Raw genomic sequence first — 15,654 nt, forward strand, 5'->3', positions numbered from 1 at the left:
GTACTTACCTAACTTTTATAAAGCCAACAAACCAACCAACCAACGAACAAACACACTTTCGCATTTATAATATGGGTAGTAAAGTGGTAATAAAATTTAGCAATAGGTAGGTACCCTATGTAAAAACCTCTATTTCAGATTTTTCACTCAGCCGGAAATGGTGGACGTTTGTCAGACGGATCGTTCACCGATTATTTATTTATTTTTATTTTATTTGTACTCGGCATAGGTCGTCTGTAATATACTTACCTAAAAATATGAATTTTACTGTACCTACATACATACCTTATTGTTCAAAACAGATTGCATGGGTGGTCTACAACGTGTTGCCCTGTCCAGGCGCGCCTGCGACGCGGTTCCGGACTGCGCGGACGCGTCGGACGAGCGCAGCTGCGCGCACTGCGTTGCGGCGGGGCCTGGCGCGCTGCGCTGCGCTCTGCTGCCGCGCTGCCTTCCCGCGCATCTGCGCTGCGATGGCACGCCCGATTGCGCCGATGGCAGTGATGAAGCTGGTTGCTGTAAGACATCTACTAAATTACTACCTAATCAAAACTAGCGTGCGATTGTAACATAATAAGACCACCCTACAAAATCAATAACTTTTTCCTTATACTTTCCAATCTTCAAGGTTGCCTGGTAGAGATCGCTAATTAGCGATAAGGCCGCCTTTTGTATCTTCCTTCTGTCTGTGTTTTTTTATTCTTTAATGTAATCCTTCTTGTGGTTGTGCAAATAAAGTGTATTTATTATTTATTATTATTATTATTAACTTATATTAACATAATATTAAGAACCTAACCTAACTATGTGCACAGTGCGATATATTTAAAAGGGGACTCGGATGCGTATCATTCATCCGATTTTTAAATACGCACGCGGCACGTGTTACGTGCCGTGGGAATGAACAACTTTGGTTGCTTCCTAATATCTATTTAGGAGCATAATAATATAATCCCATTTGCTGGATTTGTTCACAACGGACAGGATAGTGGTCGTCATACTCCTTTTTAGGGTTCCGCTCTCGAAGGGTGCCAACGGGACCCTATTACTAAGTCACCGCTGTCCGTCCGTCCATTTGTCTGTCAGTGAACTGTATCTCGTGAACCATAATAGGTAGAAATAAAATGAAAATTAAAGTGTTGTTTATTGTACGTTGATACGGAACCCTTTCTGTGCGAGTCCGACTCGCACTTGACCGACTTTACATACGACAGTAGATATATTTGCAAGGCAGCTACAACCTAAAAGGTCGCCTTTGTGGACAATTTGTTAATTCACTTGTCACTATGTACCAGTATGGGTGACTCGTTCCCTGGCGTCGTGGAAGCGTGAAACAGCGGAGTCGACGCTGGGCGCGGTGCGGAGCCGCGCCGGCTACGCGGTGTGGGCGGAGCGCGGCCGCGTCGGCAAGGTCTGCGCCGCGCCCTACGAGGCCGACAAGCGCGCGCTCATGAGCCTCGCCAACTCGCTCTGCACTGTGCTTACTTACAAGTATGAGATTCCCTTTATTTGCAGCAAAACGATGACAGCCTAGTGGTTGACGTCAGCCTCCTAGTCGGCGAGTCCGGGATTTGATTCCAGGCACACACACATCTCTAACTTTTCGGAGTTACGTGTGTTATGAGTTCATAGAATGCACGAGAACTCCATAGTTAGATTTAATTTGTATCAACAACTAGTAGAACTATTAATATAATAAAAAGTAACTAGGCCAGGCAAACCTACCTACCTACATAGATCGGCTCCTCCATCCCCATACCGATCTCAGACCAACCAGTATCTAACTATTATAACCTTCCAATTAACATTTCTAACCAACCGTATCCACAGATAGGTAAAATCACATTTATTGAAACAAATTGGAACGATACAAGAAGACTCACCGATAATAACAGCCACACAAATTAACTTTCACAGTAACTGATTCAAAGCCCCCTTTCACAACTCGACTCTTTCAGAGCACGATGCGTAATGAATCTCGAATCACTCATTTCGAATTTCGATATATCCTCGATGTTTCCCCCTTCGTGGCCATTTCTTTTTTAAAAACACGTGCTGAATGTTGGTCAGTTCAAACATGCTCTCAAGACTACAACATAAAATCTAAAATAGTACCGCCATTATTGCCACTTGAGAACAATAATTGACCACAGACAAACACGATTTGTTCAAAACTCCGAATCATGATGGAATTATCAGACAGTAATTTAATCGAATCACGACACGTGTATTTTAAGCAATTAAATATAACTTGCTTGAACAGCGAAGGAAAATATGCATCGTGAGGAAACCTGCATGCGTGAGAGTTCTCTATAATGTGCACAGAGGTGTGTGAAGTCTGCCAATCCGCACTTGGCCAGCGTGGTAGTCATTCTGAGAAGATACCCTCCCTTTCTCAGCAGTGAGCCGGCGGTTGATGATCATCGAGATAATTCTAAGATAGTTTATACCATTGAACAAATTTTTGACTGGTAGGATAAAACCTACTTACCTATTTACAAACTAACAATTTAATTTTTCAAAACATAGAGCTGCTGTATCCGCGGAGGCGGTACCTGATGGAGAGGAAGAGGTCGAAGAAGACACCACTGAAGACACTTTACAAGAGAGAGCGAGAAGAGAAACCCCTGAATATGTACAAATAGTCGACCCGACGGCGCCTGAGATTTCATTTATTAAAACAGACTGTCCACAGAGGAGGGTCATCAAGATAGTCTGCGATCAGTTAGGTACGTATACAGATTACAGTACCATGAAAATGTGTCGTTATCCTACTTGCCGGAAGGATCTGGGAACCACTATATTACTTTACTCTATGCTGGGAACCGACCGCATTATTATTAAAGAGAACTCTTGCCATTATGTGATTAATGGAAAGGAGTCACCCTCAGCAATGAGGAATAAGACTATAAAGAAGAACCTAATACATTTTTACTTTTCGCTAGCTTCACTCGCGTTGAAGTCTTTTGCTTGTAAATGCATTTTTATCTAAAAGCACTGCCCACAAAAGGAGTGTAATGTTTTCAGGGTGCATGCATGAGTATGGAATTCTTTATTCCATCATTACTTCTAATTGCCTGAACAGATTTGGATGTATGAGTTACTTACTTACTTTAACCCAAGTGGCACTGGCTATAATTTTTTTGAAAAAATAAAATATGTCAGGACAGTCATGTTTTTTATTTTATTTATTTTTATTTTTATTATTCATGTACCAAAAATTTTATTTTTATTTTCATTTATAATTTGTGCTTTACTTTTATACATCGATGCTTTTATGGTATTGGGCTATTAGCACATGAATAAGCCAATAAATAAAGATATTTGAATTTTTATACGATTGCGCAACGCGAAGCAGTGTTACTTATGTGTTTATCAGTCTATGTACTTCTATACTTACACTTATAATATAATACTTATTTAAAGAGGTAAAGTTTATAGGGGGTAATCTCTGGAACTACAGAACCGATTCTGAAAACTCTTTCACCAGTAGAAAGCTACATTATTCCTGAGTAACATAGGCTAGGTACTTATATTTTATTTTCAAAAAAATTGTAATAAGTGGTGGGTCGCTTCGCTAGTAAGTAGTATGTATATAACATGTTTGTTTCTTCAGAATGCGGTTTGGCGTCAGCTCGCGGCGGGCGCTCGGCGCAGGGGGTGGAGGGGCTGCCGCGAGCCGCGCGGCCTGGCGACTGGCCGTGGCACGCCGCGCTCTTCCGCACCCACGTGCACGCCTGCGACGCCGTGCTCATCCATCCCGCCTGGCTTATCACTACGGCCTCCTGTTTCCAGGTAGCCAACTAATCTATACTAATCATCATCAACATCAACTGATAACGTCCATTGCTGGACGTACGTCCCTTGTAGAGACTTCCATACGTCACGGTCTTGAGCCGCCTGTATCCAGAGATACCCTGCGACTCGTTTGATGTCGTCTGTCTACCTGGTGAGGGGTTTCCCATGCGCTTTTCAGTGCGAGGTTGTCACTCTAGCAGCTAGCTAGTAGCTAGACCTTGGGACCACGACGTCCATCGGTTTTTCGAACCACGTGTCCTGCCCATTGCTGCTTAAACTTCGCAACCCGCTGAGCTACGTCGGTTACTCTGGTTCTCCTACGAATATCCATTCCCTCTTTAAAATGTATTTTTTTACTTAAATAAAAAAAATTAGCATCCGTTGTCTGTCTGTGCATCTGTCTGTATGTAATACTGTAAGTTGTAACTGTACAACTGTAATATGAAGAGAGTTGAAATTTTCACAGAACTTGTATTTCTATTGCCGCTATAACAAAAAAAAACTCAAAATGGCCTCCATTAAAATTAGAAAATGTTATTTCTTGTACGATGTGCCCTTCATATGAAAGTCCGACTCGACTTGACCGATTTTTATTAGTTCGTTTTTAGCAAGGCAGTCGTGTTTTTTTAACTAAGACTTTTTATGTACCTATAATTATGTACTCTTTTAGGGTCAACCAAAAGCAGAGTGGACAGCAAGATTAGGCAGTGTACGCATTCAGAGCACTACGCCTTGGCAACAGGAGCGGCGCATCGTGGGTATGGTGCGCTCGCCCGTGGAGGGCAGCATGCTGGCCATGGTACGATTGGAAGAGCCAGTTGAGATGACAGACTTTGTACGCCCCGCTTGCCTGCCCGACGACGGCTTTAAAGCAGATGAACAAAGCATCTGCAATACACTCGGTTGGACAAGAAACAGAGATCAGTTACAAAGAGTACACGTTGTGCCCACAGCAATGAACACATGTGAAAATGTCAGTATAGCGACTGGAAATGGAATATGTGCTGAACCGTTATATGACCAAGATGATTGTGACGTAAGTTATTTATTGAGACCCGTGCTTAGTAGTAAGCCGCCGATGGGTTGGTGATGATGAATACTATTTACCTATATTATACAATTTATAATAATTATAATAGCTACTACCTTAAAAATACTTTTTATCTAATGCATTCTAAAAAAGCGTTTATTTATAGGAAGAAGAATATGCTGGAAGTTCAATGGTGTGCTTTGATGAAAAATCTAAACACTGGTCTTTACTAGGGGTCAGTGGATGGCGAATTGCATGCTCGAAAATTGGACTCGGTCGACCTCGTATATACGACGCAGTAACCTCCCATATTGAGTGGATCAAACGAACTATCACCAACTCCTCAAGCTGACTTAAACAGCGCAAAAGACTGCAAAATAATGTTCAACCACTGTTATGTATTTTAATGTAGCTTGTAAGATTTGTTAAGTTTTATGTATAAAAAAGTTTAGAGTGAGAGAATATTATATAAAGTGAATGATAAGGTAGATATGTATTTCTATTTATGTAGAAACATAACACTATACCTATCTATAGTCTATATATTTATATTTGTTAGCGCGGGGGCTGTGCGGGTGTGCGGGGTATTCCTTCCCCGATTGCCGTCTCGACCTGTCGCGTACTATACTTTACAAGACATCAATCAAGTAACTCCTTAGATTGAAGCACTTGGGTTAAGCAAAGACGATGTTGCTGGCAGAGTTGATATTGTTTTAAACAAATGTTTTAAATTAAAAAAAAAATTAAACATGTTTAGTAGTTAAGACGTCGGCCTCTTGCGGGCACGCACCTCTAACTTTTCGGGGTTATGTGCATTTTAAGCAATTTAATATCACTTGCTTTAACAGTAAAAGAAAACATTGTATGGAAACCTGCCTAAGAGTTCTCCATAATGTTCTCAAATTGTTCAATATGCTGGCCAATCCAAACTTGGCCAACATGTGGACTATGGCCAAACCCTTTTCATTATGAGAAGAAACCCGTGATCAGTAATATACTTTTATAACTACGTAAATGACTGTTTTAACATGTTGAGGCCATCAACAATCAATACAAAATTATTATTTTGTAATATAGTACAGACCTACTTAATTATTATCGTATATGTAAAATATTATGCACTGACTGGAAAATCACCTTTCAGCCAGAATCAAGCAAAAAGTGTGAGGGTATGGTATTCGAAAATAAGATGGCAGGAAAGCAATATTAACAATCACAGGATTTACAAAAAATCAAATTATGGCAATAAAGTAAATTATGTTAAGTATAAATAAAAAAATTATGGGCTGTTAAATAGAAGATGAAAATTTAATAAATAAAGGATGTTGAGCTCAAGTTAATCAATTCAAGATTGTATTAGCATTTATACATCTGATAGCACAAAATGATATAGATGCATAAGCGAAAGCTGCTTAGCCTATTATGAATAACAAACAATAATAAATTGAGAGAGAGCCAGCATGTGCCTGACCTTGGTTATCTATATATATAAACTAGTATTTTGCTCGCTGCTCGAGCTGCTAAAGCAGCTCTCGAGGTCTATAATGGCCATTTTGAACAATTTAAAAAAAAGTCATACAAAAATAAATTCCGCCATTTTGAATTTTTTTTCCACCCATCGAGTAGACCTTCGGATCCTGATCATCTCTTGCCAAGAAACCACTCTTCCATCTTTCATACCCTCCGAGATGGACGCGGATGAAATTTGTATGGCGGCCATCTTTTTTTCGGAATTTAAAAAAAAAATTCAAATTTTTGGCAATTGGATGAGGTTTCGAATGACATTTGCTCGAGCACCTCCCACCTATCTTCAATACCTTGAGCGTGCCCTTCATCCGTCTCCGAAATCCTCAATCATCAGCTCCCTCCATATCTTGCCCTAAAGGAATCTTTGTCTTCTGTACGAAAGTATTAGTGAAAAAAAAAAGATCCGAACTTTATAGTCGCTGATCGTTCCTTCCTGTGTTAGGGAGAGTATACAGAGTAACTTTCAGCTTTTATACTAGTACTAGTAGATTTTTCTAGTACGCGCTGGCTCAGTACAAAAGTATAAAATTTGTGAAAACATTGCAGCCATATTTCATGTTGGATAAAGTGCAGTGCCTTCTTACTTGCTATAAATAACATATTTGGTTTCAGTACAAATTATGATATAAATAATCTTATAATATTGTTCAATAATTAAAAATACTCATAAAAAAGTTAATAAATTGTAAAACTTATTGTATTATAAACTAGTTTTAATTTTATTAGAGTAGGATGTAGTAATATTTATGGATATCAAATAAATTGTAAAATGATTGTAAATATGTTACAAAGTAAAATACCAAATTATTATTAAATTAATCTAAACATCTACTATGTATACATATTTTATTTATTTGCTAAGGTAGTCCACTAGAGCTATGCAGATCAAACTACAGAAGATCTATCTCAATATATAAAAACGAATCGCTGAGTGTGTTGCTAAGCGCACGCTCGCTAAATCTCGAGAACAGCTGAACTGATTTCACTATTTTTTTTTAAATATTGCTTGAAGTACGAGGATAGTTCTTACAGAAAGAAAAATTTAAAAAACCACCTGAAAAAGTCTAAAATCAACAGTTTTCTATATTCCCATACAAAAGATCCATAATACTTAAAAGTCACTTTGAACTTTAATAGCATACCACAAAGTTTAAGTGTTAGTGGAGGGGTTCCGGGAAGGCAAAACAATTGAGTGACATGTGAGGCGGTATGTAGTTCGCCTGGTCAGCTAGTCTACATATATACTAAAATAGTTTGCCAGTTTATTTGTGTACATTATTATCAATAATAAATGTATCAGGCTAAAATCAGTGAACTAGTTTCCAGTATATTTTGGATTTGTTTATCAAAATTAGATTACTTAAATAAAACATAATAAAGTACATGATTATAATTTATTAAGACTGTACAACTAAGAACCACATAATTAATAAGATAATATTACACTACTTCAGTACACCCTCCTCTTTGAGCTCCTGTCTAATTTTCTGCTGAACATTTTCTGGGTAACTTTCCAACTCTTTATTTATATATTTATTAAGATCTACTAATGGCTTATAGTAGAGATGAACAACTTGTGAGCCCGCCAACATAGTTAACAAGGCAGTTGTTGAAAAAGTTATATATTGACCCCATGTTACACCAGCAGGCATTTTATATAGCAGAATACTTCCTTATTTTATCTTCAATAATATCTTTCGCTTGTCGCTTCTTAAATGTATTGTAAAAATTTACCTCGCCAACCCTCCAGTTGATCATGGAGTATTCCAATGCTGCTCCCAGTACAAAGAACATGGGAAGAAATCTATACATTCCAAACGTTTTCTTTCCAGGCCATTTGTTCACAAGCTTGTGAATCCAACCAATTCTCATTTCAATTCTTTTACCTCCTGCTCCTTAGGCCCTTTCGTTCTATACTATACAGAAATGCATACTTAAATATATCGGTTGGAAGCAAAGAGATTATGATTATAAACGTCCACACATAAACACTATTATATAATTCAAATATAAATAAATCTTTCAACACAAAATAATCTTGAAATTTGAGGTTAGAATCACCACCACAGAGTACTACCAGAAATAAAAGGTTAGAATTGTTCTGTGCCTGTGCACAGATCTGTCCACCAACCGAAATAAAAGGATCTGTCCACAGATTAATAGGGATACGACGTACCTAGGTATCTGTCGATCTGTGAGAATAATTTAGATACCTAGGTTTTTCTGTCAGTGCTAGTGCTGTCACTGTCAGTGTCTTCGTCTTTGTAGTTTGCAATTTGCATCACTAAATACTCTAAGGTTTGCATAGAGATACAGTGCGACAAGGCTATCTTGGCGCGTGGCGAAAATCGGAACTAACGTTGCGGTCAAGTGTCCCCTTTGTGCTTGTTTGAATAAGCCTTTGTTTTCCAACAGCCGTAGATAGAGTAATAAAGGTAGATTGGAGTACTGTGTATCCGCGTATGAGATAGCGATAGCACGACGTAACGATGAATAACACGACAATTATTACCATTGTTTAGTAGTCAATATTTGTATTAACCTATCAACAATATTTGTATAAAACGTTTTTTATGTGAAAAAGAGTAAATAACTAATGAGAATACAATGACGCCACGAGTTCTCAAAGTTTGTTTTGCAACTTAAGTTGCATTCCTTGTATGTATTCTTGAAAAAAACCGGTTACACGATAAGGGACAAAAAATAGGTTAGCTGTTTATCACACTAGTAACTTTATCTGTGCTCTCTTTTTAGTGTGAATGAGAAAACAAACGTTCCTGTATCTACCTTTATTACTCTATCTACGCATTCATAGTAGTTTGTGTCCCTGGCCTCAGACTAAGAACCAAGAGACTTGTCAGACGCGTATGCCCGAAAGGGACAAAACAACAAAAGAAATAATAGGTACCTACTTACGTATGAAAGGTTACGTTTCATAATTTGCGTTCGCTACAACTTTTACACGGCAATGCACCATAAGCGGCTTCTACACACCTTCAATCCTAAATTTAAAACAGAAAACTAAATTAAAACTCGTAATATTCGTAATAAATTACTATCACAGAGGTTTGTTGAGCACAAACTATAACGTGCCCAACAAAAAAAAGCTAAACTATGACAAAGACAAAAAACTGTGTTTATGTCTCTATCACTTTTCAGAGCTATTCGATACACCTAGCTTGCTCTAACAAGGTATTATTATTTTAATGCCAAGTCTCTTAATTCTTAGTCTGAGTTTTTTGGAAATCAGTTGGCATGTTGGTAGACATATCTGTGTTGGTAGCACTACCTTACTGTCAAAATATGGAAAAACCACAGATGTGCATACGTGAGTAAAGTAATACACTGCAGATATGTCCAGATGTGCAACTAGCGTGGCTCCCTCAGTCCCTCTCGCTCAAGCAGAGGCACTTACTTGTGAAATGTTATTCCGTCTATTTTACGTTCGCTTCGGCAGCCTAGTATACTGCATCCCACCATTGCACAATAAATTCAAAACCAAAAACAACAAAACGAATCGATTATTTACTTACAATACTTGAGTCAACATAACCTCACTTCACGTTGTTTGCCAAAATCGCACGTACAAATACATTTTGGTACACATAAAAAAAGTGGCCACGGTGATAAGGACCAAACATGTCGTGGCGCCTCCTGTTTATGCTTAGTTAGACTCGGCTTGCCGCCCGGGTTTGAGGGTTGAAACCAGAGACGTCACGAAGGCTAGTTTGTGAATGTTTGATTATGCACTCACCCTTGCTCGATGCGCAGTCCGCTTGCGCGTGCGACACCAGGTTAATGCGCCGTCTTCACGGCACGGAGGCGACGGTCGAGGAAGCGGCCTTCCTCCCCGTCGCATAGGACAGAATCCATTGCCTCGCACTCTGTAATACATATATGGGACGGGCAGATTTCGCCTAGACGAAATCCGCCGGGGCTACTGTCTTCCTCGCCGCTATGCGGGGAAGACCAGGGCTGACTAGCACTAAATTAAAGGAGGAACGGTTCCATCATTAGCCCAGCCATTAGGATTATAATTGGGTCCAATTGACCTACCGCGTTTCGGTCAGGTAACTGGCTATTCGTGCCGGCTCAAAGTGCCACACCTTTGCTTGCTACTTACGCCGAGAGTTAGCCGGGGTCGTCACTGACGTCGAGAGCTAGCTGGTCTCGTCATCTGTATCGAGAGTTAGCTGTTCGACGCTAAGGCCTGCCACCCGAGGGCCCCTACGACTCTCGATACTGACGGATTACTTTCTCCCAGCCAAGTCCTGCCAACAAGGGTCCCAATGGCTCCCGACGCTGACGATTTACTATTCCGACTAAGGCCTGCCAATAAAGGGCCCTTACGACTCTCGACGTTGGCTACATGGAAACGTTCCTTATGCACACAATTAATAGCAATCAAATATAGTTACTTATAGTTAGCCACTTACGAGTAATAATACAGGATGCGAGGCACCGAACTGATGACGGCAGGCGTGCTGTGAGGCGAGGCTGCCGTGTTCGGATCCAGTCAGTTAACAAAATGGTGGGTGCCGTGGTTTAAAGCTGCGACCACAGACAGTCGGCGTCGCGTTTCAAGTATAGACCATTAGACCCATAGAGTAAAGTCACAGACAACTCACCATAGTATTTTAAGCGTCCGGCTCTGGATTCCTCTCCTTCTAATCTCGTTTTGCTCGTTATTGTAATTAGATATTATAATTGGATGATTTAATTTTACGATGATTACTATTTATATTTTGTACAATTAACTATTTCGCGACGTTCGTCGCGACAAAACATCACCATTTTGTCAGGTTCTAATAAGAGCTTAAATGCATTTAGCTATCTTGCTCTAACAGTAAGTGTCACAATAGGGCTACTTCTAATAGTTCTTATTCTGAGGGAAAAACGAAAAACCAAAACATATTAGCAATCTGTGGTATGGTAATCACCTTGATAGTTAGTTTGAGGTAATCACCAAAGAGTATAATTTACAGGTAATCGCTAATCACTAGGCACAAAACACTATTACCTAGTATATAGTAGATAATCTATGACTATTACCCTAGGCCAGTGTTTCCATGTACAGATGCACCGTAATTCAGCCCTAATCTACCGTCAAGGTAATATAGCCATTACCTTGACCGTGTCACCGTAATACAAAAATCACGTTAAAAATTCATAATATACTGCGTAATACGAGTACGAATCTCAGTCACGTTAGCATATTTCGTAATGGCAACATTTCTCTTGCTCTCAGTTTAAGCATCAAATCTCAGCAATCTATTTTCGTCCTTATTCAAGCAATTAGGAAGGAGTAAAATGTAAAACTAATGAGATTTAACAAAATATTGATATGGATAAATCCGTATATGAAAAAGATATTGCTATGCTAGAAGAGTCAGATTCAGAATAATAATAGTTGATTAAAAAGCAAATTCGTGACGTTTTTTCTTTTAAAAATGACATGGTAATTTACACGGTTTTCTTTTAGCTAATCCACCGTAATTTAATCTAGAAACACCGTAATTTTAACCCTTCAACACGGTAATTCTCGATTTACATATGGAAACACTGCCCTAGGCGGGGTGTCACTAGGTTTTTTAAAAACGCAAAGTGTAATAACAGTAATTATTAATAATTAATACTACCAAACTATTTATTTAGTATTGTTTAATGCTAACAATATATAGTAAGTCATAAGTGGATGTGAATAATACATTAAACACAAAAATATATAATGGTAGGTAATGAAAAAAAAAATTGCAGTTAAAAATAATAGGTCCTTCCTTGAAACTGTGACTCCAATAAAACTCACAGAATGTCGTAGTTTAAAGTTGCACTCGGAGAGTTGGGGCTTATTGTGTGATTATGTCCTAGAATCAGTTAAGATTAATCGATACAAGCCTGATCAGGTATCATCCACAGCTGTTCTTCAAGTGGCAGACACATCAGGGCAAATAACTTGTGTTGTAAAAGGAAAAACAGTAGGACTTTTATTTGGTCTGACTGTTGAAGAGTGGTCAGATATTGAAGATATGTGTGATCGTGGTCAACAGTTATTTTATAGAAATTTTAAGAATGGTTTAAGTAAAAACTTTAGTTGTGCACAAAAACTCTTCTATAATTTTTGCCTCAGCAACCAAAAAGATGATGTCTTCATTGCAATATTCTGCCGTACAAATAATACAAGGACTAAAGACAAGCATGATCCACTCATTAATATTAAACAATTGAGAAAACAAACTGGTTTTACATTAGATTTATACATCAATCATTTAAGAAAAACCTAGCCTCCAATATACCAAGAAATGATTCATACTGGTGTAGATAAATAAAGTCATGCTAGGCCCGCATGCATGGGTTAGCATTACAGATAAAATTGTATTTAAAATCATTGTAAAAATATTTTAAAAATAAACATAGTATATACAATCTAACATTTATATTTTTCTTTACTAGGTTTACCTCTTACAAGTGCCTTAATCCTTATATATTTTGGTTACTGTGATATAGTCTAAATAGTCTCACGTCTCAACAGCAATGCAGACAGTTCCAAAAGTTTCACAATAGTGAAACTGTCACCAATAATTGCACTATTTTGACACCTACTTCTATACACTATACTGGCACAATGCTTAGTTCCTCGAAAATCAGAAATGAGTATCAGTGATGTTTCAAATAGTTAACTTAATCTTAAACATATAAAATGAAAAGGTGCCTGACTGACTGACTGGCTGACTGACTGACTGACTGACTGATCTATCAAGGCACAGCCCAAACTATTGGATGGATCGGGGTGAAATTTGGCATGCAGATAGCTATTATGATGTAGGCATCCGCTAAGAAAGGATTTTTGAAAATTCGACCCTTAAGGGGGTGAAATAGGGGTTTGAAATTTGTTTAGTCCACGCGGACGAAGTCGCGAGCATAAGCTAGTATTCTATATTTCAGCTGATCTGCCCCGGTTTCGCTCAAGGGGAATTTTTGTAAATATGTAAGGGAGCATGGAATTTTTGACACCGGTGAGGTGGAATTTCCAAGAATCCTGCTTACTTCTTTATTTTTAACTGAAATACCAAATATCAATTTTTATGGATATTACTTGAAAAATGACAGATTTTCATTCATCTTTTATTTATCCCTATTGGAGAGGAAATTTCTAAATAAGATGATGAAACATGTAGATTGTAGGTATGTCGTCATTTTTAAACGAAAGCCCAAACACCAATTTTCTTGGATCTAAGTACATAACTTGAAAAATGAGAGAGATAACCCTAACTTACCTAACGTAAAATGGGTACCTATTCATTTTAGTTATGGAGTGTAGGCGCTCTACCACTCCATAATTTTAGTAGGTACCTATTATTTTACTTTTTAATTTACATAATATTTGTATGTAGGTAGATAAGTATATAGTACGTATAAGTACGCCACAGTTTGAAATGCAATCAGGCAGGGAATGTCCCGCACACCCGTCTTACATCCCGATGGCTATCTCAACCTGTCGCGGACTATAGGTACTGTCAAAGGCCAAAACTCGTTTAGCATCTTAATGATCGAATTCGCTTGCACTGCACGGCATGGTTGAGCGCACATCTGAGTGTTTGTGTGGCGCGTTTATAGAAAAAGGTCATAAGTGCGACTGATTTTTGAAGCAACCTGGTTTTTTAGGGTTTCGTATCTCAAAAGGAAAAACGGAACCCTTATAGGATCACTTTGTTGTCTGTCTGTCTGTCTGTCCGTCTGTCAAGAAACCTACAGGGTACTTCCCGTTGACCTAGAATCATGAAATTTGGAGGTAGGTGGGTCTTATAGCTGGCTTTAGGGGAACAATCTGAAAACCATGAATTTAGGGTTAGATCACACAAACAAATTAAATTGTGGTCATGAACTAATAATTAGTATTTTCAATATTCGAAGTAAAATAACTATATCAAGTGGGGTATCATATGAAAGGGCTTTACCTGTGCATTCTAAAACAGATTTTTATTTATTTTTATGCATCATAGTTTTTGAATTATCGTGCAAAATGTCGAAAAAATACGACTAGTACGGAACCCTCAGTGTGCGAGCCTGACTCGCACTCAGCTGGTTTTTTTAGTTTCGCAGAGTTGTTAGCTACTCGAATTCTGAGGCCGACCGTACCTACATACCATTTTTAATTATTTTAAATAAATAATATGTTTTCTGTACTTAGGCAGGTCGAGTCAATGTACTGTTTTAATTTAAAGTAACTAGGTAGGTATCTACTATCTAACTACAAGTTGCATTCTGTGCAACAGAAAGATAATGGCAAAGTACGTGAAACAAAGACATTTAATATTAAGTGTACCTACTGTATAATGCGTAAGAAATTACTTTTCGCGCGCCATTTTAATCAATTCAATTCCCAATTATTGGCTTTTAGGTGTGCCAGCTGGGCACAGAGTGTTTCGCCAGTGTCACACCCATTTTAAGTTTATGTGTCAAATTTCATGTCAAAAGTACTTACGATTTTAGTCCGTATTTATTTTACTTTAAAGGTGAACCGTACTTTTGACGTGATAGTTGACCCAGAGTTAAAATGGCGCGTGAAAATCCGTTTGTACGTACCTACCTACGACGAGAAATCTTTGAAATACGTAAGTAGGTATAAAATTATAATAAGTAGGTATCTATATCTACATAAGTACGAAATGAAAGACGAAAAGGTCATTGCTCTATATATTATAGTGGTGCTCGTGCTCTAGCTATTCTGACATAACTTTCGGGGCGGGTGAATTTTCAAGTATTTTTGCCTTGCTTTAACGGTGAAGGAAACATCTTGAGGAAACCTACATGCCTGAGAGTTCTCCATATAATGTTCTCAAAGGTGTGTGAAGTCTGCAAATTTGCACTGGGCCAGCGCGGCGTGGCGGACTATGGCCTAAACCCTTCTCATTCTGAGAGGACACCCGTGCTCAGTACTTCAGTAGTAGGCCAGCGATGGGTTTATCATGATGAGGCACCCATCTACTTATTATGTACATAGGTACCTACTTATGAGTTACTAGCTTATCCCCGCGACTTAGTCCGCATGGACTACACAAATTTTAAACCCCTATTTTACCCCCTTAGGGATTGAATTTTCAAAAATCCTTTCTTAGCGTATGTCTACGACATAATTAATAGCTGCATGCCGCATGCCAAATTCAGCCCGATTCGTCCAGTACTTTGATCAGTCAATCAGTCAGCTTTTCCATGACAAACGAACGACTTCAGACTAAAATGCCACACCATTTGGCATGTTGCAACACAATATAGCTCTTATGCGTAGGAAGCGTCGTCTG

At 38.5% G+C, this 15,654-nt stretch overlaps 3 protein-coding genes across 3 annotated transcripts in view; 1 reads left to right on the plus strand and 2 right to left on the minus strand.

Moving 5' to 3' along the window:
• Positions 1 to 7,760, plus strand: part of LOC117996152 (atrial natriuretic peptide-converting enzyme) — a 34,359-nt gene extending 26,599 nt beyond the window's left edge. Inside the window, exons 7-12 of the mRNA XM_034984156.2 lie at positions 303 to 518; positions 1,296 to 1,491; positions 2,530 to 2,729; positions 3,617 to 3,795; positions 4,469 to 4,834; positions 4,995 to 7,760. Of these exons, the coding sequence (XP_034840047.1) occupies positions 303 to 518; positions 1,296 to 1,491; positions 2,530 to 2,729; positions 3,617 to 3,795; positions 4,469 to 4,834; positions 4,995 to 5,180 (1,343 nt within the window). The 3' untranslated portion in view covers positions 5,181 to 7,760. The remainder of the gene's footprint in view (positions 1 to 302; positions 519 to 1,295; positions 1,492 to 2,529; positions 2,730 to 3,616; positions 3,796 to 4,468; positions 4,835 to 4,994) is intronic.
• sloth2 (sloth 2) lies at positions 7,736 to 8,007 on the minus strand. The gene has a single exon (XM_034984182.2). The coding sequence runs from the start codon at positions 8,005 to 8,007 to the stop codon at positions 7,801 to 7,803; it is 207 nt and encodes a 68-aa protein (XP_034840073.1). The 3' UTR covers positions 7,736 to 7,800.
• A 1-nt stretch (position 8,008) lies between these two features.
• sloth1 (sloth 1) lies at positions 8,009 to 8,451 on the minus strand. The gene has a single exon (XM_034984181.2). The coding sequence runs from the start codon at positions 8,225 to 8,227 to the stop codon at positions 8,009 to 8,011; it is 219 nt and encodes a 72-aa protein (XP_034840072.1). The 5' UTR covers positions 8,228 to 8,451.
• Between the last annotated feature and the right edge of the window lie 7,203 nt (positions 8,452 to 15,654).

This window comes from Maniola hyperantus, chromosome 3, assembly GCF_902806685.2.
Source record: "Maniola hyperantus chromosome 3, iAphHyp1.2, whole genome shotgun sequence".
NCBI classification, from domain to species: Eukaryota; Metazoa; Arthropoda; class Insecta; order Lepidoptera; family Nymphalidae; genus Maniola; species Maniola hyperantus.